The sequence below is a fragment of the Protomyctophum parallelum genome, assembly GCF_964188405.1.
Source record: "Protomyctophum parallelum genome assembly, chromosome: 9".
Classification (NCBI taxonomy): domain Eukaryota; kingdom Metazoa; phylum Chordata; class Actinopteri; order Myctophiformes; family Myctophidae; genus Protomyctophum; species Protomyctophum parallelum.
The window spans coordinates 20,777,940-20,805,000 of record NC_139706.1 but is presented as its reverse complement, the minus strand read 5'-3'; the positions used below and the strand labels follow the sequence as shown (position 1 = coordinate 20,805,000).

General features: G+C 43.4%; 1 protein-coding gene across 1 annotated transcript; it reads left to right on the top strand.

Annotated features, from left to right (window-relative positions):
- Positions 1-22,262: 22,262 nt before the first annotated feature.
- LOC310864478 (E3 ubiquitin-protein ligase TRIM21-like) lies at positions 22,263-23,624 on the top strand (the record flags this gene model as incomplete). Its single annotated transcript, XM_083773166.1, has 1 exon — positions 22,263-23,624. The coding sequence occupies one exon, from the start codon at positions 22,263-22,265 to the stop codon at positions 23,622-23,624; it is 1,362 nt and encodes a 453-aa protein (XP_083629292.1).
- Positions 23,625-27,061: the final 3,437 nt, after the last annotated feature.

Below are 27,061 nucleotides of genomic sequence, written 5' to 3'. Positions count from 1 at the left end.
ATTGCTATAGGCTAGTTTGTTGAGTAACAGGGGTCTCCCACTCTTTCGGTTTAGTCACTTTAGTAAACAGAAAATACATGTTCAGGTTGGGATAACAATTTTATCCAATCAGAAGAGAAAACTCATAGACATAGAGGATACACGATAACTCAAGCAAGTGAAATTGGAAGTGACAAAACGAAAAACAAGATTTTGAACAATACCTAATCTCCCTTGTGCTTTCGTGTACCTTGTATTTTGTCTCCTCTCAGTGAGAGCCCTGAGAAGCAGCCTGCAGCGCAAAGGTTCCAGCAAGTCAGTCAGCAGGGTGAGGTTTCTGTCGTCCTACTGCCACGAGCTGTTGAGGTGTGACGCCATGGTGACGCAGAGTTCAGAGCTCACAGAGTTCTTCATGCCCAAAAAGCACGATCGGGAGCCAGACTATACCAAGAACAGGTAGGGATCCAAACCATCACTTTGACCATTGTTTCGTTTGTCAGTGTGACAAGACAAGAGAGCCGGGAAGCCCGTTTTCAATAGATGATGATAATCTATCATCCCCCCCCCCCCCTCCCCGGGAGATGGATTTCTGAGGTAGAGCTCACACCTAACCTAACATTAGCTCACACAGCTAATGCATCGCGACAGCATGGGGGCATGTAGATCGGATATTTTCGCCACACAGCTGAGCATAAATCAGGCATTGCAACTCCATCACGGCCAGCTAAAATACATTTTAGTTGCCTCAATTAACTGTAGATTTAGTCGACTAAGGGTGCACGGTGGCACAGTCGGTAGTGCTGTCGCCTCACAGCTAGAAGATCCTGGGTTCGATTCTCGCTGGGCACGCTGCGTCATCAGGTTGGGGAAGGGCCCTTCTGTGTGGAGATTGCATCTTCTCCCCGTGTCCCCTAGGGTAGGTACCCTCACAAAAAGTAATTCTGGTCTCTAAACTACCTCCCCCTGGTCAGCCGAGGCGCCTGATGGAGGGGAAAGGAACGCGCTACGTCCGGCCAGTGAAACTCTCCCCTGTCAGGTGAAAAGAAGCACTACTCATGCATAGAAGGAAGCATGAGGTCAGACCGCTGCCCCCCAGGTTGGCAGAGGAAGCGTAGCGCCCAGGATTACATTAGATTAGATAAGATAATTGACACTGGGTGAAAATAATGGGTTTCAAAATCGTGGGATAAAAAAATGTATTTAGTCAACTAAAACTAGACTAAAACTAGAACTGCACTCTGTCGAGTGCATACTTGCTTGTTGCACACTAGTAGGCCATAAATGGCCAACTAGTGCGCAAGCAGAGCGCGCAAGTCTTTTCGACCGCTGTAAACTGTCAAATCTCAGTATCTCTGTGAAGGAACGTTTGAAATGTATAATTTTTAGATGTATAAACTATTTGCTACCTACCTACTTTATGCATATAAACACCTAGTATTATTAAGTATGATTCAAGTTTCTATCTATATAAGTTTGGGTGAAGAGCTAGTCATACATATACACACCACGTACTCTGGTCCCAGCAGATCAGGCACAACTTGCTATTTTATTTTTACTGATTATGTATATAGTATACGTATGACTAGCTCTAAATGATGACGTAAGAGATATGGTCATTTGTGGTCGTTTGGTCCCAGCAAAGCAGGCATATACTATATAGGCATATACTATAGTATATAGGCATATACTATATACGTATACATATATACTATATAGAGTGTGTAGTTGTAAGTTGATTAGCGGTATACTGTGGTTACTTTGCGCCAAAAACTGTGACAGCTGTCCCGCCATTTGATGTTTATGCAAGCAAATCTGTGCCTGGTTTGCTGGGACCAAATGACCACAAATGACCATATTTCTTACGTCATACGTATACTATATACATAATCAGTACAAATAAAATAGCAAATTGTGCCTGATCTGCTGGGACCAGAGTACGTGGTGTGTATATGTATGACTAGCTCTAAATGATGACGTAAGTAATATAATATAGTATTATATAGTATATAGGCATATACTGTATATGTATACATATATACTCTATACTCTATACTGTATAAAGTGTGTAGTTGTAAATTGATTAGCGGTATACTGTGGTTACTTTGCGCCAAAAACCGTGACAGCTGTTCCGCCATTTGATGTTTATGCAAGAAAACAGCAAATCTGTGCCTGGTTTGCTGGGGCAAATGACCACAAATGACCATATTTCTTACGTCATCATTAAGAGCTAGTCATACACACCACGTACTCTGGTCCCAGCAGATCAGGCATAATTTGCTATTTTATTTTTACTGATTATGTATATAGTATACGTATGACTAGCTCTAAATGATGACGTAAGAGATATGGTCATTTGTGGTCATTTGGTCATTTGTGGTCATTTGGTCCAGCAACACAGGCACAGATTTGATGTTTTTCTGCATAAACATCGAATGGCGGGAAAAGCTGTCACGACGAAGGAGACCGGGCGAAAACATTACTTGCGCGCTCTGCTTGCGCAAGTAACTACAACATTTCAGATGACTGAAATATACCGAAACCGAATGGAAACAAAATGTAGGCCTACTTGAGTAAAATTACAAAAGCATTGACACCAATGTACTTAAAGTACCAAAAGTAAAAGTACTCATTATGCAGAATGTATGCAGAACAGTTCAAAATGTATAGAAATACGCATTGTGAGCTTGTAGTTCGGCTATTTTCAAATGGCCGAAATGAATAGGGTTGAAGTCGTTACTGGATGTTTTGTAATAATACAATTCTACAAAGTAACTATAGTAACTAAAGTTTTTTTTTAATGTAGTCGAGTAAAAGTACAATATTTGCCTCTGAGATGTAGTGGGGTAGAAGTCGGAAATTGCAAATACTTTAGCAAAGTAAAATAAATGAGCATTTGTGCCTGTCGTAGACATGTGCAGAGCAAGTTCAGTCAGGGAACCTCAGTGCAGTTGCTGCCGGCCGTTAATTGGGCCGCCTCAGCATCAAGCTCTCATTTCACATGATTCACTCCAAAAATATATTGCTCATCTTAAATTCAATAAATATATATTCCATCCTTTCTTGAGTTGTCCTGACTGAACCTCAAAATTGCACAGTACTTAGGTAAATGTACTTAGTTACTTTCCACCACTGCTCCCCAGCATCATGGTGCTGCTGTCGGAGGACCGCCGTCCATCTGTGATGTTTCCGGAGCACAGGGGAAGCGTCACCTACCCGTTTGTCACGCAGACCTACCGCTGTGTGGCCGACTATGAGACCCCGGACATCACGAACCTCCCCATAAAAGTGGCCGAGAACCAGACGGTGGACGTTCTCATCAAAGACCCTTCAGGTGAGTGCTGACTGAGTATACCCTGACCTGAAGAAGGCAGTATTTCTGTCCAATTTTTCCCCATTGGCTGGCACCTCACAAGGACCGGTGTGCAGTGCACCTTTTTTTTGATTGGTGCAACCACTCCAAAGAACAGCAATGTCTGTGTTCACCTATGTGTTCACCTATGTGGCCATGAGCACCAGTATGACTATGAGTACCAGTAGGGGCGCTGTTGTGCCAGAAACAGAGAGAGAGAGATAGTATTAGTGCTGCACTGTTGCCTGCTAATGAGAGAGAGAGAGAGAGAGAGAGAGAGAGAGAGAGAGAGAGGGGAGGAGGGGGGTAGGGGGGGGGAGTTGCTTTTTTTTTTTTTGTAGTTTTGGAATGGAATGGAAGCATTTGGAAATTGCGAGAGGCAACAGTCTCTATGTTAAAACCCAGCTGCACAGGGTTTCCTCGTGCTAAATGCAGGGGCCTGCCTGTAATTCCTTTTGACCAGTAGGCTTGACGGCTACAACGTTGGCCAGCCATTCTGGGGGCTTGGGACAGATAGGATATTTCTCAGTAGAATTTGTAAGGAATCATAAGGAATGTGTTCCTTGTGTTGTTTCATTCTTGAAATACAATACAGACACCCTGGTCTGTATTGGTCTGTAAATAGGCCTATATTAAAATTGTTTGTTATTCTCACAGATGTTGCATGTGGCTACATTGCCAACAATAAAATAGTTGTAATGTGCTGCATTTGTATGTGATTTTGTTACGGTCCAAATGTACAGTATTTTCCAATATGACCCCCTTTGAAAAGGTTTAGACACTCCTGCTGTAAGTGTAAAACAACAGTGCATTGTTCATGTTGAACAGGCTGGTGGCTGGTGGAGAATGAGGACAAGCGCCTGGCCTGGTTCCCCGCTCCCTACTTGGATAAGTGTGAGGACGACGAGGATGGTGAAGATGAAGTGCTCAATGGAGAGAGATGGACCCGAAAGGATAGCCATGCTGGCCTGGATGGGGCTAGGAAATGTGAGATTTGCGGGATTATTATCAAAGTTTAATTTGAAAACTTTTTCAATTCCAAACACATGCAGTTGTGTTATTGATCCCCTTTTCTGTTGTCGTGTGCCACAGCTGCCATGTACTGTGCCACAAGAAGCTATTCCAGCCAAGAACAGGACGAGTTGTCCCTCAACATCGGCTCTGTCGTGGAGCGGCTGAAGAAGTCGGACGATGGCTGGTGGTTCGTCAGGTATTTGGCAAAAGAATTGGCAAAAAACAAACAAAAAACTCCACATCTAGTGTGCTGTAGCTCTGAGCAGGGAGGAGGGGTTTATCGGCCGTTCGCCTTTTAGCCTACGGAAGCCCATTTGGGACAATACTCTGTGGACACGTCTCCGACATTATGTAAGACAGATCAAAATAAGCGATTTAGCGATAAACCCACCGTGCACGGTTGTAGCTGAAGTGCACTCGGGGGAGATTCACCACTGGCTAATGGATATAATAACATCAGAATTCGGTAAGAAAACAGCTGGTCTAGAATTCTCCTTTAAGGATATAGTGTTCTCAGTCTGGCAGGAATGTTGTGGACATTCATGCCTTAACTTCACTAGCAGTGATGTGTCAGGCTACAAGTCATTTTTAATGGAAGCCAGCAACATACAAATCGACACCTGTGTCGATCACACCTGTGTGATGGAAACATCTAAGTTTAACTGGCTTCACTTTTTTCAGCACTCCAATGACGCATTGAAGCGTCAATCATGTGTTTTTGTTTCACTGTTTCCACTCCCCTACTCTCTCTCCACACACTTCCTGTACCAATATTTAACATTCTTCTGTTATCCACTGCCCTGTGCTATATTTAACCCTTCCCATAGTCATTGAAGGAGAGTTGTGTCATATCAGTTCACAGTGAACCAGTGGCCAGGTCTTCTACACACATGTACATTGGCGAATAGAGACAAAGCCCTGAAACGTATAGCTGACCACATGTGTCTTACAGTAGTAGTTTTGTTTTAGCCTCACACAGGCAGCAATATCATCTGCCTTTGCAATGCATATTGCCCCAGGCAGATTAAGTCTGGTCCCCTCTCAATTGTGGGAGGAAATCACCCTGCGGTAGTGTACCGTGGCTCCCAACATGCGTTGCCGGTAAGACACATGTGTGGCTGGTTAAAACTCACCCGTGGCTCCCGACATGCATTTCCGGTTAAAAATCACCCGTGGCTTCCCTGTGAGGTTATAGGATTTACTTTGGGGTATAGGGTGTCGGACTAATGCAGAAACACTGCTGCGGCTGCTATCGGCAGTTGGTGGCGATGTCGCGGCTGGCTCCGGTGCCAAAAGTGCACTCTCTCTCTCTCTCTCTCTCTCTCTCTCTCTCTCTCTTTCAGATTTTCAAGTATAGAAACAACAGAATGGAAATCTGTCATTTTCAATATAAGCTACACAATAATCAACGGTTAAAACGTATATGTTAAACTGTGTTTTATCAGCTGAATTAACAAAATTGCCTTGAAATACTTCATCTTTTTCAGATACAAAGGCAAAGTAGGTTACGTTCCCTCGATGTTCCTGGAGCCGTACCACCTCCAACGATCACGCCTCTATAGCGTAATAGGAAAGCTACCCAACAGTTCCACCTTGAATATGGCAGCTAATGGCTTGCGGAACGTAGCCCGTCGTGGTACCATCTTTTCATCTTTCAGTCTTCCCGAGGAACCCGACTCCCCCGATGTCTCTGTTCAGCGCACACTTCAGAAAGGCAGGACCAAACTGCTCAACTCAGACCTATCCCTGGACAGCTTCAAACGTAGCGTTAAGTTCTCCAGTCTCTCCCCCATCTTACGTAGCGTAAGCACAGCATCCGAGCTCTCCAGTGCCTCTAGCTTCTCCATCCCAGACAGCGACATTGGCCCCGTCACCACACCGTCCAGTCCTTCCAGTTTCTCTTCCATGAGCTCATCGGAGAGTGGAATTTCCGCTTACAGACCCAGGTCGTTTCGGGGGGAGAGCATGAAGGATCATCCAGGCCATACCTCCTCATCCCAAACCGGGACAAGTGATGGCAGAAGCTCCGGCCCAGATCTCAGCTCCACCGACCCCCCCCACCCAGGCACCAGTTCTGATAGTTCTACCGGGACAAGTGATGGCAGACACGCCAACCCAGATCTCAGATTGTCCCAGGGACAACACCAGGACCATCCGGACCATACCTCCTCATCCCAATCCTGGACAAGTAATAGCGGACACACAAGCCCAGATCTTAGTCCCACCTATTATCCCCCACCTCCCCCACCTATCAGTTTGTCTCAGGGGCAGGACGAGGACCATACAGACCATACCGCCTCAGCCCAATCCAGGATGAGTGAAGGCGAAAGCTCCGGCCCAGATCTCAGCTCAACCGACCTCCCCCAGCCAGACACCAGTTCCGATAGTTCTGGCTCGGAGAGGTCCAAAGGTAGCAAGGCAGAGCTGGCTGATGGCAAACGCAGCAGCAGCTCAGATGTCAGCCCCACTTATGGTCTCAGATTGTCTCAGGGGCAACACCAGGACCCTCCGGACTATACCTCCTCATCCCAACCCCAGACAAGTAATAGCGGACACACAAGCCCAGATCTTACTCCCAATTATCCCCCACTTCCCCCACCTATCAGTTTGTCTCAGGGGCAGTCCAAGGACCATACAGACCATACCTCCTCATCCCAATCCAGGATGAGTGACGGCGAAAGCTCCGGCCCAGATCTCAGCTCCACCGACCTCCCCCAGCCAGACACCAGTTCTGATAGTTCTGGCTCGGAGAGATCCAAAGGTAGCAAGGCAGAGCTGGCTGATGGCAAACGCAGCAGCAGCTCAGATGTCAGCCCCACTTATGGTCTCAGATTGTCTCAGGGGCAGCAGGACCATCAAGGCCATACCTCCTCTTTCCAACCCAGGATGAGTGACGGCAGAAGCTCCGGCCCAGATCTCAGCTCCACCGACCTCCCCCAGCCAGACACCAGTTCTGATGGCTCGGACAGGTCCAAAATTAGCAAGGCAGAGCTGGTAGTGGCCCCACAGATCCCACAAAAGGTGGTCTTTGTTTCTACATCAACTATACGATATGGAGAAAACTAAAAAGAGAAGGGGGAATTATTACAAAGAACAATGGAGAATAAACCCAATACAAACTAGAAAATGTAGCCTACATTACTTCATTGTGCAAAATGTATGGGAGTTAGGAATAGAGGGTATGCGCATGTATAAAGTGAGTGGCAAAGTGAGTTTAACGTAGTTTAATGTTGTTTAATGCAATCAGATAGGACTTTTCTGTTTTTATGTCTTTTTGACACTCAGTAGGCGTTACCGCATAACGTCCGGGTATGATCATGATGTTGCGCGCAATGCCGCACATAGCCTCTATAAAGGCGTTAATGGCATATAATTCATATTACAATATAAACTTTAGGTAGTCTGGTGCACGTGAGTAAAGTGTACATTATTTTAAATAATCCAGATTTTTGTGGTGGGGCACAGACACATAAACAAGTCTAGCCATAACCTACAATAAATCGCACAAATGTGAGTCTGGACCTGAGATTGTGTTAATGAAATATAAACACTCCTGCACACTGTCTTCAGTATGCAGTAGAAAAGTTTATTAACTCTCTCACCTCCCGCTTGGACTACTGTAATTCCCTTCTTTTTGGTCTCCCCCACAAACTCCTCCATATACTCCAACTGGTTGTATCGTCACCAGAACCCCTGTCATCAGTCACATCACCCCTGCACTGGCTTCCCATAAAACTACACATAGACTACAAGATCCTCCTCCATACATTCAACGCCATTCATAACCTCGCGCCCCCATACCTGTCTGACCTTGTCCACGTCAACATTCTGCCTCACCCTGAAAGTCCTCCCAGCCCGTCTCTCCACCATGGGGTCAAGAGCCTTCAGCCACTCTGCCCCTCAACTCTGGAACTCCCTCCCCCCTGATATTAGAAACATGGACTCTATCACCATTTTCCAAACTCACCTCAAAACCCACCTGTTTAGGCAGGCTGACCTCTGCTGCAAGCTTTACCTTAGCTATGTTTTGCTTTTAACTATGTTTGTATAAACTGTTTTAACCTGTTGTACGGCGACCTTGAGTGCCCTGAAAGGCGCCTTATAAATAAAATGTATTATTATTATTAAGGGCAGCAACGTTTGGGAAAATAGACCGAAATACTTTTTGTACCTTTTCTTATAGTATTTTAATGTTTTTGTGTAAACACTGTATTTGTTACTATTGGTCGTTGTCTCTGTTAAATGTAGAGCTTCACTGTTTTAGCTGATTGTGTCTGTTTTAAATTTCAATTATCTGTTTTATTGTATACATTTTTGTGTGGACCCCAGGAAGACTAGCGACCACTTTGTGGAAGCTAATGGGGATCCGAATAAAGAAAAAAGAAAGAATGTTGCTGTTCCCTTAATAAACTGTAGACATTATATTTAGTATGACTCAGTTACACAGATAAACATTGTTACTTTGTGAAAATATCCAAACTACAAGCTCACATGCCTCACACTGCGAGCCATTTGTAATAATAATAATAGTCCGGCAGTCGAGGTGGACGGGTGGGAAATTTGGTATATAGTCTTAAAATATTGTACATCATGAATCCACTTGCTGACCAGCTGTCACTATTGGGCAAATTTTTTTATAGGGGTTTCTTGTGACCCTACCATTAACATCCTATGGCAGGCAAAAATGTCGAACTTTAAGTAGCATGTAACATGTCAAACTAGGGGGTTTTCATGATTCTGAATCCATTCCAATCATTAGTTTTGCACAAAATACACTTCTTGGGCTAAAAACAGCCATAGCCACTTGCCCAAAATGTGCTGACCTCATCGCATTTGTGCTGACCTCATCACATTAATTTTGTCATGACGTCTATGGACGTCTATGGACGTTCCACGGGCTAATAAAGTGTAAATTCGGGGGTCCTTGACAAGAAAAGGTTTGGGAACCACTGTTGTAGAGGGTCTATAGAATAGATAGATGTTGATAGTATTAAGTTAGTGACTTTGACAGTGTACAAATGGAACCGGTTTTCAGCAGGTCAAATGAGGTACAGAAAACCGTATGACTCCCAGGCTGATCTCACTGGGGGAAAACTGTATGAGTTTATTTGTTTAAGAACTAACAATACATTGAAAAATATATTCTGGATGTGACACTTTCAAGCCGAAATAGCGCAGTTGGTAGAGCATTAGACTGAATATCTAAAGGTCCCTGGTTCAATCCAGGCTTTCGGCAGTTGAAATGAGCTACAGAAAATCCTATGACTCTTAGGCTGATCTCACTGGGTGAAAAACTAGATGAACAAGACCAATTTCAGAAGAACAAAACAAACAAAAAAGCAGTGTGAATTGTATGGAACCAGTGGCTCAGTGTGTTAGAACGCTGCCACATCATTGGGAAATGGTGAGTTCAAACCCCACTCAAGTCTTTACTTTCACGACCAATTTCAGAAGAATAAAACAAACAAAAAAGCAGTGTGAATTGTCTGAAACCAGTGGCTCAGTGTGTTAGAACACTGGCCAAATGTTTCGGAGATGGTGAGTTCAAACCCCGCTCAAGTCTTTACTTTCAAGTCCAATTTCAGAAGAATAAAATAAACAAAAAAGCAGTGTGAATTGTCTGGAGCCAGTGGCTCAGTGTGTTAGAATGCTGCCACATGATCGGGAGATGGTGAGTTCAAACTTACATAGGTCCAGGGTTCAAATCCCACATTAGTCATGTGGCTCTGTGACACTTTGCTTTGCACACTGACTTTCAGAAGGACAACTTTAAAGCAGCACAGAAATTCCCCATGATTGTGTGCCTCAGTGGCCCAACGGTCAAATGTCAAATGTTATCCGTAGTATACCTATTACCTAGTAGAAGTGTGCTGGTTCAAACCCGGTTCAAATCACAGACAGTGGATAATTGATATCCATAGATCACCGACACTGTCCATATCCATATCCTAGTTTGACCTAGTAGAAGTATGCCGGCCACATAGTTAAGAGCCCTGGTGGATAAATCAGATAATATCCATAGAATACCTAGTAGAAGTCTGAGGTTCAAACCCAACATAGGATGGTGCTGATTCAAATCACCATCACCTAGAGTAGGAATGACTGTGTGCCGTTAAGTGGCCCGTTGGATAAATCAGATAATATCCATAGAATACTTAGTGGGATGACAGGAGGAGAGTATAGGCGAGGTGGCCCCAGGCAGGAGGAGAGTAGGCGAGGGGGGGTCAGGCAGGAGGAGAGTAGGCGAGGGGGGGTCAGGCAGGAGGAGAGTAGGCGAGGGGGGGTCAGGCAGGAGGAGAGTAGGCGAGGGGGCCCCAGGCAGGAGGAGAGTAGGCAAGGTGGCCCCAGGCAGGAGGAGAGTAGGCGAGGGGGGGTCAGGCAGGAGGAGAGTAGGCGAGGGGGGGTCAGGCAGGAGGAGAGTAGACGAGGGGGCCCCAGGCAGGATGAGAGTAGGTGAGGGGGGGTCATGCAGGAGGAGAGTAGGCGAGGGGGGGTCAGGCAGGAGGAGAGTAGGCAAGGTGGCCCCAGGCAGGAGGAGAGTAGGCGAGGGGGGGTCAGGCAGGAGGAGAGTAGGCGAGGGGGGGTCAGGCAGGAGGAGAGTAGGCGAGGGGGGGTCAGGCAGGAGGAGAGTAGGCGAGGGGGCCCCAGGCAGGAGGAGAGTAGACGAGGGGGCCCCAGGCAGGATGAGAGTAGGTGAGGGGGCCCCAGGCAGGATGAGAGTAGGTGAGGGGGGGTCATGCAGGAGGAGAGTAGGCCCCAGGCAGGAGGAGAGTAAAAAATCACTTTCACCTAGAAACTCCATTCACACTTTTTATTATTCAGCTTACTGTGGAGACACATGCTGGAACGTTTTCCTTTGAAATGTTTTGTAGTTTCTGAGTTATTTAACTTAAACGCCCAATGCATTCTCTATGGCAATAGCACAAACTTTGGCATACTACTAGTCCTACATACTTAAACCTACCAACCCCATTCTGGCCTACTTAGGTTCATCTTACGGAGGACATGTTTGCCTGAAAAGGAATCTTTGAAAGGTGTCATAGTTTTAGAAATATAGTGCTTTCAAATTTGAGACTTTTATAATGGGGCTCAATGGCAGATTTTGGCACGTCAAAAAATCACTTTCACCTAGAAACTTCATTCACACTTTTTTAGCTTACTGTGGAGACACATGATGGAACTTTTTACTTTGAAATGTTTTGTAGTTTCTGAGTTATTTAACTTAAACGCCCAATGCATTCTCTATGGCAATAGCACAAACTTTGGCATGCTACTAGTCCTACGTACTTAAACCTACCAACCCCATTCTAGCCTACTTAGGTTCATCTTACGGTGGACATGTTTGCCTGAAAAGGAGTCTTTGAAAGGTGTCATAGTTTTAGAAATATAGTGCTTTCAAATTTGAGACTTTTAACATGGGGCTCAATGGCAGATTTTGGCACGTCAAAAAATCACTTTCACCTAGAAACTCCATTCACACTTTTTATTATTCAGCTCACTGTGGAGACACATGCTGGAACGTTTTACTTTGAAATGTTTTGTAGTTTCTGAGTTATTTAACTTAAACGCCCAATGCATTCTCTATGGCAATAGCACAAACTTTGGCATGCTACTAGTCCTACATACTTAAACCTATCAACCCCATTCTAGCCTACTTAGGTTCATCTTACGGTGGACATGTTTGCCTGAAAAGGAATCTTTGAAAGGTGTCATAGTTTTAGAAATAAAGTGCTTTCAAATGTACTATATTTCTAAACCCCTAAATGGGGTTGGTAGGTTTAAGTATGTAGGACTAGTAGCATGCCAAAGTTTGTGCTATTGCCATAGAGAATGCATTGGGCGTTAAAGTTAAATAACTCAGAAACTACAAAACATTTCAAAGTAAAAAGTTCCAGTATGTGTCTCCACCGTAAGCTGAATAATAAAAAGTATGAATAGAGTTTCTAGGTGAAAGTGATTTTTTACTCTCCTCCTGCCTGGGGCCCTACTCTCCTCCTGCCTGGGGCCCTCCTCCCTACTCTCCTCCTGCCTGACCCCCCCTCGCCTACTCTCCTCCTGCCTGGGGCCACCTTGCCTACTCTCCTCCTGCCTGACACCCCCTCACCTGCTCTCCTCCTGCCTGGGGCCACCTCGCCTACCCTCCTCCTGCCTGGGGTCCCCTCACCTACTCTCCTTCAGCCTGACCCCCCCTCACCTACTCTCCTCCTGTCATCCCAATAGGTATTCTATGGATATTATCTGATTTATCCACCAGGGCTCTTAACTGCACACACTCCTACCTACTCAGCATCCTACTAGGAGTATGTGGCCGGCATACTTCTACTAGGATATGGATATGGACAGTGTCGGTGATCTATGGATATCAATTACCCACTGTCTGTGATTTGAACTGGGTTTGAACCGGCACACTTCTACTAGGTATACTACTGATAACATTTGACTTACCCGTTGGGCCACTGAGGCACACAATCATGGGGAATTTCTGTGCTGCTTTAAAGTTGTCCTTCTGAAAGTCAGTGTGCAAACCAAAGTGTCACAGAGCCACATGACTAATGTGGGATTTGAACCCTGGACCTGTGGATGACAAGCACAGCCACTCATCACACTGAGCTAACTGCTGGTACAACACAGCTTTTCTGTGCTACTTGATGTTAGTGTGGAATGCAAAGTGTCACAGTAAAGACTGGGCTGGGATTGGCCCCTTTATTCTTTTGTTTGAACTTGAGTGGGATTTTAACCCACCATCTCCCGATCATGTGGTAGCGTTCTAACACACTGAGCCACTGGTTCCAGACAATTCACACTGCTTTTTTGTTTGTTTTGTTCTTCTGTAAATCGGTCTTGAAAGTAAAGACTTGAGTGTGGTTTGAACTCACCATCTCCCAATCATGTGGCAGCGTTCTAACACACTGAGCCACTGGCTCCAGACAATTCACACTTGTTTTTTTATTTTTTGTTCCACGATTTTGTAACCCATTTTTCACCCCTGTGTCAATCATCCTGTGATGTGATCCTGGGCTCTACACACCCTCCGCCAACCTAGGGAGAGCAACGGACTTAACTCATGCTTCCTTCATGCTTGAGTGTCCAAGTTGCTCCTTTACACCTGACAGGGGGGAGTTTCCCTCGTTAGACGTAGTGCGTGGAAGGAGCACGTTATTCCAACCAGTTCCTTTCCCCTCCATCAGGCGTCCCGGCTGGCCAGGGGGAGGCAGTTTAGAGAACAGGATTACTGCATGTTTTTGTGAGGGTACCTACCCTAGGGGACACGGGGAGAACATGCAAACTCCACACAGAAAGGCCCTTTCGCCAACCCCGCCTTCGGGTATGGGCACTGGTGACGCGGAGGAGGAAACACGCCGCCAGCACCCACAGCGCCCCGAGCGGAAATCGAACCGAGGACCTTCTAGCTGTGAGGCGACAGCACTACCAACTGTGCCACCGTGCCCCACTGCTTTTTTGTTTGTTTGTTTTGTTCTTCTGTAAATCGGTCTTGAAAGTAAAGAATTGAGTGGGGCTTGAACTCACCATCTCCCGATCATGTGGCCAATGTTCTAACACACTGAGCCACTGGTTCCAGACAAATCACACTGCTTTTTGTTTGTTTTGTTCTTCTGAAATTGGTCTTGTTCATCTAGTTTTTCACCCAGTGAGATCAGCCTAAGAGTCATAGGATTTTCTGTACCTCATTTCAACTGCCCAAAGCCTGGATTGAACCAGGGACCTTTAGATATTGAGTTTAATGCTCTACCAACTGAGCTATTTCGGCTTGTAAGTGTCACATCCAGAATATATTTTTCAATGTATTGTTAGTTCTTAAACAAATAAACTCATACATTTTTCCCCCAGTGAGATCAGCCTGGGAGTCATAGAGTTTTCTGTACCTCATTTGACCTGCTGAAAACCGGTTCCATTTGTACACTGTCAAAGTCACTAACTTAATACTATCAACATCTATCTATTCTATAGACCCTCTACAACAGTGGTTCCCAAACCTTTTCTTGTCAAGGACCCCGGATTTAAAAAAAAATAGCCCGTAGAACCTAACCCTAACCCGGCTATAATCCATGGTCAAAAACGATGAAAAACGAGGATTTGAAAAAAGACTAAATCACTTCCAGACCATGGGCAGTGATTTTCGTCCTCAAAAATGATGAAAAACAGCATGCTACAGTACCCTAACCCTAACCCTTGATCGTAGGAGATAGTAATGTAGGACTCTACAGATCGAGTGCTATCCAGTCATAAAGTTTGAACACTTGAAGAAACTACTACAGAAAACTGGAAACACCGCCAATGTGGCGCACTGCATCCTATCCGTAGGAATGAACAATCGACAGCAGGTGACAACAGAAACTGCAGGACGGAAGACAATGAGGGCGGACACAAGTGTGGCCTACATGGGTCACATATAATTCGCCCAGCTGGTACCCACTTAAGGCCCAATCAGATCCCAGTTCAAACCTATATAGGAAAACACAGGTGGCGCACACATGGTTCTGAAATAAAATGGCCCATTTGGATACCACCTAAGATCCAGTTAGAAACCCACGTAAGCCCATGGGCTAACACGGGTGGGCCCTTTGTGAAAACTGGGTGCACGGCCCACTTGGAACCCATGCCCATAGCCCATGTCAAAATAGCCAATTGTTCCCAGATATGTTAGCTGGGTAGTTTGACATGTCACATAAGGAAAGTTTGAAATTTTTGCCTGTCAGAGGATGTTAATGAAAAAGAAATTGCCCAATAGTGAACAACCGGTCAGCAAGTGGATTCATGAATGTATGTATTGTGGTGTCTCGCTAAGGGACCGCCGGTCAGGTAGGCGCCTCCACGCCGGAGAGAGACAGGCAGAGGGAGGTGGAGCGCTGCGTCAGCTTCTCGAACGCATCATAGAGGGGCGGTACATACCAGCTGTCATCCTCTATCAGAGCGATTGCTTCCCACCTTCTTTTCCATCCACCAGCTGTCTAAAAACTCGGAAAAGAAGCTGCGGACAGCTTCTTCTGTCCGCAGCGCAAAACCGTTTTCAGCTTAGGTCTGGAAACGGGGTCTGTTGGTTCTGTTGCTTGCTTAGCTACGTGACGTCACATGCCTCTGTCTCCCTGTCGGAAAACAATGGGAAATAACTGTTATACCCCGTTTCCAGACCTAAGCGGAAAACAGTTTCGCGCTGCGGACAGAAGAAGCTGTCCGCAGCTTATTTTCCGAGTTTTTAGACAGCTGGTGGATGGAAAAGAAGCTCCACCTCCGCGGACGACTGCCGCGGAGAAGAGCGTTTCCGGGAATCTGGCCGTCGCGGCAGTCGTCCGCAGAAGTGGAGCTTCTTTTCCATCCACCAGCTGTCTAAAAACCCGGAAAAAGAAGCTGCGGACAGCCGAGGACGTCCGCGGCTCTTTAGACAGTGTGGCAGTACCCATAGCCTACTAAATACCCACCTCACACCTACCGGGGACCTCGGGAACCTGGAAGGAGAGGAAGAGTATAGACTGTTTCTGTTGCCTGAGTGCCTCTATGTGAACGCCTAACCAAGTTCATCTTTTCGTTGTCAACTCACTTCTAAATAAATCAAGGCTACAAATACCCAGTAGCACTGCCTCTGTGTCTTGGTTTTGTGATCAAAGTACGACAGTATATAGACAATATTTTAGGCCAATAAAAAAGACTACAGCCTATACCAAATTTCCCACTTTAAACAAAAGAAGCCTGTCGACTGAAGTACTACAAGCACCTTTCATCACATAGAAATGCAGCGCAAAGTAGGCTACTTTACAGGGAAGAAAAATGTCATTACATGTAAAATGTCATTTAAAATGATCAAAAATGATGTTAAGACAATAAAACAATAGCAAAGAGCATAAAACCGGGCAGCAAATCAGGTAGAACAATAAGACAATAAAACAAAAACAAATAACATAAAACCAGCAGCAAATGCAGAACAATGAGTATACTATATGAATAAGAACACAGAGGTTTTAAAAGCTCAACTAAAATAAATAGTGAAAAGGTGGGTTTTGAGCTGTGCTTTTAAGACGTCTACCTAATTTACTATGGCTCAACAGTGTAGTATTTTAATTTCCATTACAGTTGACAGTAGTTGTGCTACAGTATACAGTATATGACTACCTTTTTTATTTGTTGCTCTATACTGTATTATCTATCAAATACATCTTCATTTATAAAGCAAATCCTACACATATGCAAAAAGAAAATATTATAACATATTATATAACATTTTAACAAGGACATGCATTCATGCAGCTTAAACAAACAAATCACTGTGACTGTCATTGAGCCAGGTTGACGTCACGGTTACGCCAGGTCTCCACTGGGCGCGTCTGCGTCGCGTCTGCGTCGCGTCTCTGTCAACGTCGGGAATGTGCCCTTTTAATCAATGGAGGGTACGTGGCTCCACTGCCCACGTTGCGTCGCGTCTCCGTCTATTAAGGCAACTCATAATGTAACACGTCTTTTTTTGAAAAATCTGTTATTACGTTATGCGCTCATGATTTTATTACATTATGAGCTGATTATTACATTATGAGTTTTTATTACATTTAACTTATTACATTATGAGCCTTTTTGAGCCCTTATTACATTATGAGTTGCTATTACATTATGAGTTGCTACAGCATGCACAAACACAAGTCTTTTTATGAGACCAATCTCTCTGCAAAAGAAAAAGAAAGACAAGAAAAATCATTTTATCATGATTATTAGTGAGGACCTATTATATGAAGATAGGTTGAAAAGTGGTGAAGTGGTCCTTTAATACGGCACATTTAAGAAGCAGGAGTAAAACTATTAATCTGGTGTCCGTGAGGTCAGATGTAGAGTTGCTGGCCGGCTCCATATATGCAGATCTAGGTGATGATCCAGTCTTCTCCATGACAAGCACCACCATATATGGAGCGTGTCTTGAGTGTACAGGGTTTGATGAGGTCAGATCAACATATGGAATGTCAGAACAGGTCAGCTCCATATATGGAGATCTAAGAGTTTGATGAGGTCAGGTCATTCAGTACAGAATGAATTCTGTACTGGCCATATGGAGCGTGTCTTGAGTGTACAGGGTCAGATCAACATGTCGGAATTAATTCTGTATTGGCCACATATGGAGCGTGTCACGGCGTGACGGATGCGAAATGCAGGTTTTCATAGTAAACTGTGACCTATGGTCGCAACAAAATAAAGAAACTATAGTGTTAAACCTTTTAACAAAACACCTTTTGTTTTAACCAAAATATATCACAGTATACATTTTAAACCCAAAGCTTGCTCAAAAGGATATAATGATTTATTGATTTACGGTGTATCGAACACACTTGCTCAGTCACCTTTCCCGTGTCTAAAAAAAGGTTTGTGTAAGAACATTGTGTGAGAATGTTTGAGGAATCTCAAACATTATGAGAACTTCCCCTGCTTATGAAAACTTCCTCTGCTTTCATGGGAGCATGCAGTGCATGGTAAGTCAAGGCAATGAGACCCATGACTGTGTGTGTGTGTGTGTGTGTGTGTGTGTGTGTGTTGTGTGTGTGTGTGTGTGTGTGTGTGTGTGTGTGTGTGTGTGTGTGTGTGTGTGTGTGTGTGTGTGTGTGTGTGTGTGTGTGTGTGTGTGTGTGTGTGTGTGCATGCGTGTGTGTGCGTGCGTGCGTGCGTGCGTGAGTGTGTGTGCTCGGCGCGTGCGTGTGTGTGTGTGCCGTCACCCAAGCGGTGACGACTGTATCATCACCTACATCTGCATATATGGACCCGGCCAGCAAATCTACATCCTCACTGACACCTGCAGTTTAAATTCCTGCTTCTCAACTGTGCTGTATTAAGAAGCTCTGTTGTTTAACTTGTTTCATGCCTGAAAACGTCAATTAAAAAAAGAAAAAAGAAAAGAAAAAAGGTCCATATATGGGCATTCCCAGACAATGCCACGACGCGAGTCACATTGCAAATGAACCAAGTTGGTACAACACAGGATCTCCATATGTGGATCTGACTATCATCACCTGGATCTCTGAGGATATAGCCATACATGGTTTGACGTACTAGATCATCATCTGCATATACTGTATGAGCCGGCCAAAACATAGGAATGGAAGCCACCTCCAGCAGAGAAAATACATCCTTTACAACTGGAAGAACAGACTGTAATACAAAAACAAAACTGACGTGTGCTGTTCTAAAACGGGAGTTGGACTCGTCATGACTCACTCAAACGTTCTGTTTTACTTGGCACTTTGCCGTCACTCTGTCTGCTAAATTCTTTTACATTGTAACTTATCATATTTGCTTTACATCTGACTTGTCCGTCTTGATAAGCTGATGATTATATAATGTTACATACATTACTACTTTACTTTACTAATCTACTAATACTTTGATATTAATATGTTGGATTTTTACATTAATGTGTATTTTCAGACATTTAACCAAATAAAGTTACCATGGTTTTGTTTTTCCTTTTTAATTAATATAGTGTTATCCATCCAGCTCAGTGGCCTTGTGGTTTGAGTGTCGGGGTTCGATCCCCGGCCGGGTCATACTGAGACACTAAAAATGGGACCCAGTGCCTCCCTGCTTTAGCCAGTGGGCGGGGACTATGGGCTGGAAACCAGGCTATCCCTGCTTGACACTCGGCATCAAGGGTTGGATTGGGGGTAAGTCCCTGCGACATACTAGCGTCATGTCCAGGGGGTGTACTTGTACATCAAGCTGCCTCATGCTACAGAAACAGGAGATAGGCTCCTGCCCTATGGGCCTCATGGCTCTGCAAGGCTACTTACTTACTTATCCATCCATCCATCCATCTTCAATCCTTTATTATTCCTAATATAATGTAAACGACATGACATCAGCTTGTGACTACAATCTGTTCCTGTTCGCGTATGACTCGGCACTGCTGGTCTCAGACAGGAGCAAACTGCAGGTTGAAAAGGCCCTCAGCTCTGAACTCGGTAGAATCTGCACCGGGCTCGCTGATAACAAACTATCTTTCCACCTGGGAAAAGCCATTCTCTTTGGATCAAATAGTAATCTCAGCTAGGCCCACAGCTTCTCAGTTCAAGTGGGTGACAATATTATGAGAAATATTATAAGAAAAGATTGAATTACCTGCCTAGGTTCCATCCTGCATGCAAATCACATTCCTGTGATAAAATGGCCACCAATGTAATCAAAATAGTCAACCAAAGAACAAGATTCCTGTACAGGATCTCCTCACTGGTCAACAAAAACACCTTGAAGGCCCTAACAGGAGCCCTTGTATAAGGTTTCTTTGACTATGCATGCACCTCATGATACCACAGCACCTCAAAGGCTCTGAAAACAAGGCTCCAGACATCCTAAAACAAACTGGTCAGACTACTACTTGGCCTGACTCCCAGAACCCACCTCACCCTGCCCCTTTTGATAGGCTGGAGTGGCTTAGGGTTGACGACAGAGTACAGCGTCTTGCAATGGGCCTTGTCTACAAGATTCGCTACACCACTAAGATACCCTGCATGCACCTGTCTAAATACTTCCTCAATGTAACTGTATGTAATGTGTTTTATTTTCGTTTTATTTTTAGTTTTGTCATTATTATTTTTGTTCTGTATTTATTGTCAAATCATTTTGTGATAAGATTTTGTTTGTATTTGTGCTGCCATGGGGATGTGGGGGGGAAAATATATGTAAATTGTTTTGAAAATACTTCTTTGTACTTTAAAGAAAATCAATAAACATTATGTTAAAAAAAAAGAAAAAAGAAAGATACTTCCTCAATGTCAAAAGTCCACAATCACCACACCGGAGGGAGTTCAACAAACTATGTGCAACCAAAAAAATCACAACAATACCCTACCTTCCTTGAATAGCCATCTATTCCTCCAAAGATAACAAAGTTGTAATAATTCAAGCATTTCGTACAGCTGCAATATTGGTGAGTTTAATACAATCAGATTTCTGTATTTCTGTTTGGATGTATTTGTATACTGTATGGGCTGTCAACGGTTGGTGTTGCAAATCTAGATTCAACAGTATAAAAATAAACATAAATCTAGTGTTTCAAATGGCTAGGTACAATTATACAATGATTGCTAATAGGATAACACAAGAAGCCTGTCTTAAAAACAACAGTGGTTACACCTACTGTATAGGCTTATAATCATTTAATATCTAATAATCTAAATAAATCCATGATATTTCCTTTGAATCCATTCATTCTGTGGTGTTGGGACTTGGGACTATAGACAGCCCTTCTAAAATCTACAGTCAACCACGACCTCTAGTGGTTCATTCAGTTATTAAGTAATTATACTAATAAAACATAGACCTATATGTGTTTGTGTGTGTGTGTGTGTGTGTGTGTGTGTGTGTGTGTGTGTGTGTGTGTGTGTGTGTGTGTGTGTGTGTGTGTGTGTGTGTGTGTGTGTGTGTGTGTGTGTGTGTGTGTGTGTGTGTGTGTGTGTAAGACCTGGCCCATTGAAGTTTTATTGTATAGAGTCTATACAAATAAGACTCTCACTTTTGTGATCATCAGTGTAATTGATGGTACTTTTGTTACTACACTACACTAAAGTACCATAACCACAGTATGTACCCCACAGAACCCAAGGGCATGTTGAGCATACAGTATGTGTTGAGTAGGACTTCAGTTGGATTCTATCTGTCTGTCCCTTTTATGCCATATATGGAGACACCTGATGTATAAGTAGCCTACAGTATATGACATCAGAAACTGGACTCTATTATGATAATATAGGTATGCCTACTACTGCACTAGTAAGTACACTGATCAGTGTACTTATTACTTAGATAATGGTTACTCTGGCAACGGGTACAACTGGTATTGGCCTGAAAGACCGGGAAAGCATCTGGGTCATTTTAGATTTAAGCTATTTTAACTATATATATATATATATAATTAATTATTATTAATATCATCATTATTATTATTATATTATTATTATTTTTTTGAGGGGCGCTAGTTTCTGGCTTTCGGAATTTTATATATATATATATATATCAACATACACTTTTCAAAATTTAGAACAGTATACGTGGTCCCTGGCACAAAGCATTTTCAGATGGGAGGGGTCCACGGCTAAATTACATTTTGGGGAAGAGGGTCAGTCCCATGGCACGAATAAGTTGTGAGAACTACCTATTTAGAAGGCATTTGTAGAAATGGAAATTTGTGGAAATACTTGCCCTTCTATAGTGGCTACAAAGGTAGTAATTGATTTCCAGAGTCCCGTGGTGGGAGTTCTGGTCTGGTTTTGGTGAATATGAAGTAGTTCCGGGCATTTGGTGGGGGGTCTGGGGGCAGGGGGCCACGCATTAAAAATAAATGAATCCACAAAACCAGCGCAATTCTTTGTATTGTTATTTGTTGACCTATTTCTTCCAGGTGCAGGACAAATGAAGATCAACACATTCCTAAAGATCTACAGTATGTTGATTGAATTGTTGACCCGGCAATAAACAAAAGAATGTGCAGCATAGATTGACAATGATTGCTATACATGCATGCTGACAATGTGATATGCTGTTGAGACTGCTGTTTTCTGCCTTCTAGTTCCATGTCAATCTCTGTGATGACGTTGCACGCCTGTATGTTGTCAGTATGACGTGGTCTAATAAGGAGTCTCTTTACAAATAAACCTGAATTGACACTCTAGGTGTTCAGTGTGTGGGAATGTCTTGTATGAGCAATTACACCCATGAAGAGCAGTTACGGTGTTCTATCTGTCTGGCTGTATTCACTGATCAAATCGCCACTCCATGTGTCCACAACTACTGTAACACCTGTATTACATATTACCGGGATAAGAATACTAATTTGTTTCGGTGTCCACTATGTGCAAAAAATATCTATAAGAGACCAGAAGTATCTGTACCAGAAGTCTCTGTCCCAGAGGTCTCTGTTCATACTTTGATTTCCGAGATGGCCGATCAGTTCAGGAAGTCTCAACAGCAACCTGCTGAACCGGATGATGTGTTGTGTGACGTCTGCACAGAGACCAAGCACAAGGCCCTGAAGTCCTGCCTGGTGTGTCTCACCTCCTACTGCGAGACTCACCTGGAACGTCACCAGACGGTCCCAGCCTTACAACGTCACAAACTAATAAACCCTGTAAAGAACCTGGAAGACTTTATATGTAAGAAACATGACAGGCCTCTGGAGATGTTTTGTAAGACTGACCACATGTGTGTTTGTCAGTTTTGCAGTGAGTCCGACCACAAGTTACATCAACTTGTAACCCTGAAAGAAGAATGTGAAGGAAAGAAGGCTGAGCTCAGAAAGACAGATGCGGAAGTTCAGCAGAAGATCCAGGAGAAAAAACAGAAGATCCAGGAGGTCAAACACTCGGCAGAGCTCAGCAACAAAGACATACACAAAAAGATAGCGGACACATGCACGCAGTTTTTCACTGCTCTGACGAGCTGTTTTGAAAAACATAAAGCAACAGAAAAACAGTCGGAAGGCTTAATTACAGAGTTGGAAAATGAAATCACTGAGTTAGAGAAGAGGAGCTATGAGCTGAAGCACCTCTCAAACACTGAAGACCACCTCCACCTCCTCAAAAAGTTCCCATCCATCAAAGCCCTTCGACATACCAAGGACGGGACAAAGGTCAATGACTATCCGTCATATGTTGGGATTGTGAGGACAGCTGTGGCTCAGTTGGAGAAGACGATCAGCCAAGAGATGAAGAAGCTTTATGACGCTGAACTGAGTAGCATCCAGAAAGATGCAGTGAATGTAATTCTGAACCCTGATACAGCACACAGTCAACTTGTCCTGTCTGAAGATGGAAAACAAGTGAACAATGGAGGCACAGAGAACAATCTGCCAGACAACAGAGAGAGATTCTCTAGATGCATCTTTGTCTTAGGTAAACAAAGAGTCTCCTCAGGAAGATTGTACTATGAGGTCCAGGTAAAAGGGAAGAATGGGTGGCATCTAGGAGTGGCCAGAGAGACCATCAACAGGAAGGGAGACATCACCCTCAACCCCAAAAACGGTTACTGGACCGTGTCATTAAGGGATGAACATGTGTACTGGGCTGGTACCGACCCTCCTGTCCTCGTCCCTGTAAGAGAGAAGCTCCAGAAAGTGGGGGTGTTTGTGGATTATGAGGAGGGCCTGGTCTCCTTTTATGATGTGGATGCCAGAGATCATATCTACTCTTTCACTGGCTGCAACTTCACTGAGAAACTATATCCATTATTCTGTCCTGGTATTAAGGATCACGGCAAAAACTTTTCTCCTCTTATCATCTCTCCTGTCAATCACACAGTCTAATATTGGGGTGCAACTTATCGAAAACAAATCGATTTAATCAATTATAAATAAATAAATCACATTTGTGTGAAGTGAGGGGCGCCTGGTAATATTTGTTTAAAGTGCTGTAAACATACATTAAAAGTCCATATACTTGGCTGGTAAATGGTGCATTTATATAGCACCTTTATCCAAGGTGCTTTACATAGATTGTGCATTACATTCACCCATGCACACATTTATACACCGATGGCGGCGGAAACCATGCAAGGCACCAACCTGCACTTCGGGAGGGGTTCAGTGTCTTTCTCAAGGACACTTCGACACCAACTCTGGGGGAGCCCGGGTTTGAACTGGCAACATTATGGTTACCATCCAGCCACTCTACCCCTGAACCACCGCCGCCCCTGCTACTCTGTTTGTTGAAAGTGCTCTAAAGTGCTCTTCCATAGACTTGCTCAAAACAAACATTAAAAGTCCACAGACTTGGCTACCACATGTCATGTTTAGTGCTCTAAACAAACATTAAAAGTCCACAGACTTGGCTACCACATGTCATGTTTAGTGCTCTAAACAAACATTAAAAGTCCATATATCTTTGGCTGCTATATGACATAATTCCGAAAGCCTGCAGACACTATAGCGCCCCTCAAAAAAATATAATAAAACAAAACAAAAACAAAAACAAAACAATAATAAAATTATACTAAATAATCAATCATTATTTTAATCAAATAATTGATTAGTAATCCATATTTTTGGCTTGCACTTGTATATCATATGAATATTATAGGCAAAAAGTAAAAGAAATAAAAACATTAACAAATGAATATTGGCCTGCACCTACAAGCTGAGATTGTTGTTTTCAATTATAGTCCATTCATTGATATAAAAAGTGCTTCTTGAATGTTTTATGGCCTTGCATGCTGATGCTCGACAGGAGGGTGTGGAGGGCAGTGATTCAGGAGTCCAGAGTTGGTGTTTGCTAGACCTTGCTTGCATAGCCTCTTGAGTATAGAACTGAGGCTCAGGGGCAGCAACATAACAGACTTACTGTAAGTAAAGTAAAGTGTTTATTTGAAACTCAAATAAACCCTAAATATCCCAATAGTAACCAATAGTAATTTCCAGTTAGGAATGATTGGCTTTCCAGCCTGGACCCTTTCAACGCAGAACACTTGACTGAACCTTCCACATGTGGAAACCTTGTACTGTATGTGCAAACCATAGAATAGCTGATCTACAAGCTCACAACACACTGTTTGACCTTAGCTGCTCGTGCTCGTGTACGTATATGGTTTGCATTGTTTTTACAATAGCAATTGTATATTGTACATATTGTACTCCCATGAAACATTTGAACAACACGTCTTGTACTTGGATCCTTACTAGTCTTTTGCAGACGAAATTATACATATTAATTTGGGTGGCGGGGGGGGGGTCCTTGTCCTCGACATGAAACTGTTTGAGAACCACTGGGTTAACAACATTAGAAAGGAAGCCCAAATAAGCAACACTTAGCTAATTAATAATAATAATAATAATAATAATTACAAGCAGCTGAAAAAAAGAAGCCTATAATAATTATAACAAAAAAACATTGCATGGATGCACCTGGGACGTATCCTCAGTGATGTGTCCCAAGGTCATTGGGGTTTCGGGTCTCTCATACATCATACCCCTCACTCAGGCGACCCAGCCGGGGTGATCAGGTCCCGACTCACGTCCCATGCAGTAGCTACCCTCAGTCAGTCCCATTAGGGAAAAACCAGGGCCACACAATTCGTTGGAACTACTCCAGAACTACTCTGCCAGGTCTGGGAGGTACGCTTCTGGCGCATGGAAGGACTAGGCTTTGTGGGTTGACTCCTATCCGGGCCCCTCCTACGTCTCACCATGGTCCACTCCTGCTCTCACCAGGCCCAGGGCACCAGAGTCCCAGCACCAGACACTTCATTCAGGAGTGGTGGTCATTTGGCAATGCAGACTCCACCCGAGCGAGAAGGTGGTGCAGCGGGCTGGGAGGCCTGGGAGTATGCATATGGGGTCTACATGACGTGTTTTGTGGATTTGGAGATGGCATATGAAGAGCCAACTACCATGGCTCGTATATACAGACTATGGGATCTAGATAATGTCTTGTATGACGTTCTGGGAATCACAAACTGAAGAGTGGAATATAAACTTATGATGAATGAACAATAATAAAGGACCACAATTGAAACATTTTATATTTTTATTTATAAATATGTTTTTTGTCAATAAAGATGTCACTCATTCAATCAATCAAATAATCAAACAATCAATCAAAGTAATTAATATTTTTGGGGTTACTCTCTATATAGAGTGCCAGGGGGATAAGTTCTTTACTGCACAAAAGGATGTTCCAGAATAGAATAAATAGAATTAGAAACATATAAAGCACTAAAATGAGAATAAGCTAAACCTGTATTGATCCCCATGGCAAAATGCAGGTGTCATAACAGCAAATAACAGCAGTGTGACTGAAACATATTGACACACACGCACACGCACACGCACACACACACACACACACACACACACACACACACACACACACACACACACACACACACACACACACACACACACACACACACACACACACACAGTATATAGCTTGTAGGGAGGGCTAACTTTTATGCCTGGAGGTTATCAATTAAAATTGATCTTGGATGCAACGCTAAGAACGCTTATTTCCCAGGTTGTGTCTAAAGAGGGCATTATAGCATATAGTGCCAGTCAGACTCCTTTTTCAAAACATAATCTCACAAAGGAAAAAGAAAATTGAGGCGGTGGTTCTTAATACTTGTCGTCAAGACAACAAGCTGTAGTATATAATATTGCTTCATTGCAACAAAAAGAAAAAAAAAGGGAAAATACAAACACATTTGCTTTGTAAATTCAATTAGTAGAGGTGTGCATTGGCACTGGCCTCACAATTCAATTCAAATACAATTCTCCAGGTGAGGACCCCCTTGAAACCGAGTTGCTGCAACTCAAGGGATTATCCTCTAGTGAAATGTCATTCTATGATGCATTCAGTGCACAACATGGCACATACAGCAATGCAAGCAGTCATATACTGATAACAACATATTTTATTTAGAATTATAATATTATTATATACAGTATTATAATTATATTATAATTATATATAATTATATTTAGGCTTCGATGATATCACATTGCTGCATTGCATTGCAACATTGCTGCATGGCCGAATCGCAATTGAATATTTATGACACCTAGCAACGTTTTATCCCCTGAGTGTTACAATGGCACTAATAGAACAAGGAACATTACAATCAACCAACAATAGTACAAGGGCCAGGATTACAGAATAGAGACAAGAGGAGCAGCATATACATACACAATGTGACAGCACCAGAATAGAGACAGTAAAGCCATGAACAGTAACAGTTGAAGAATGAACT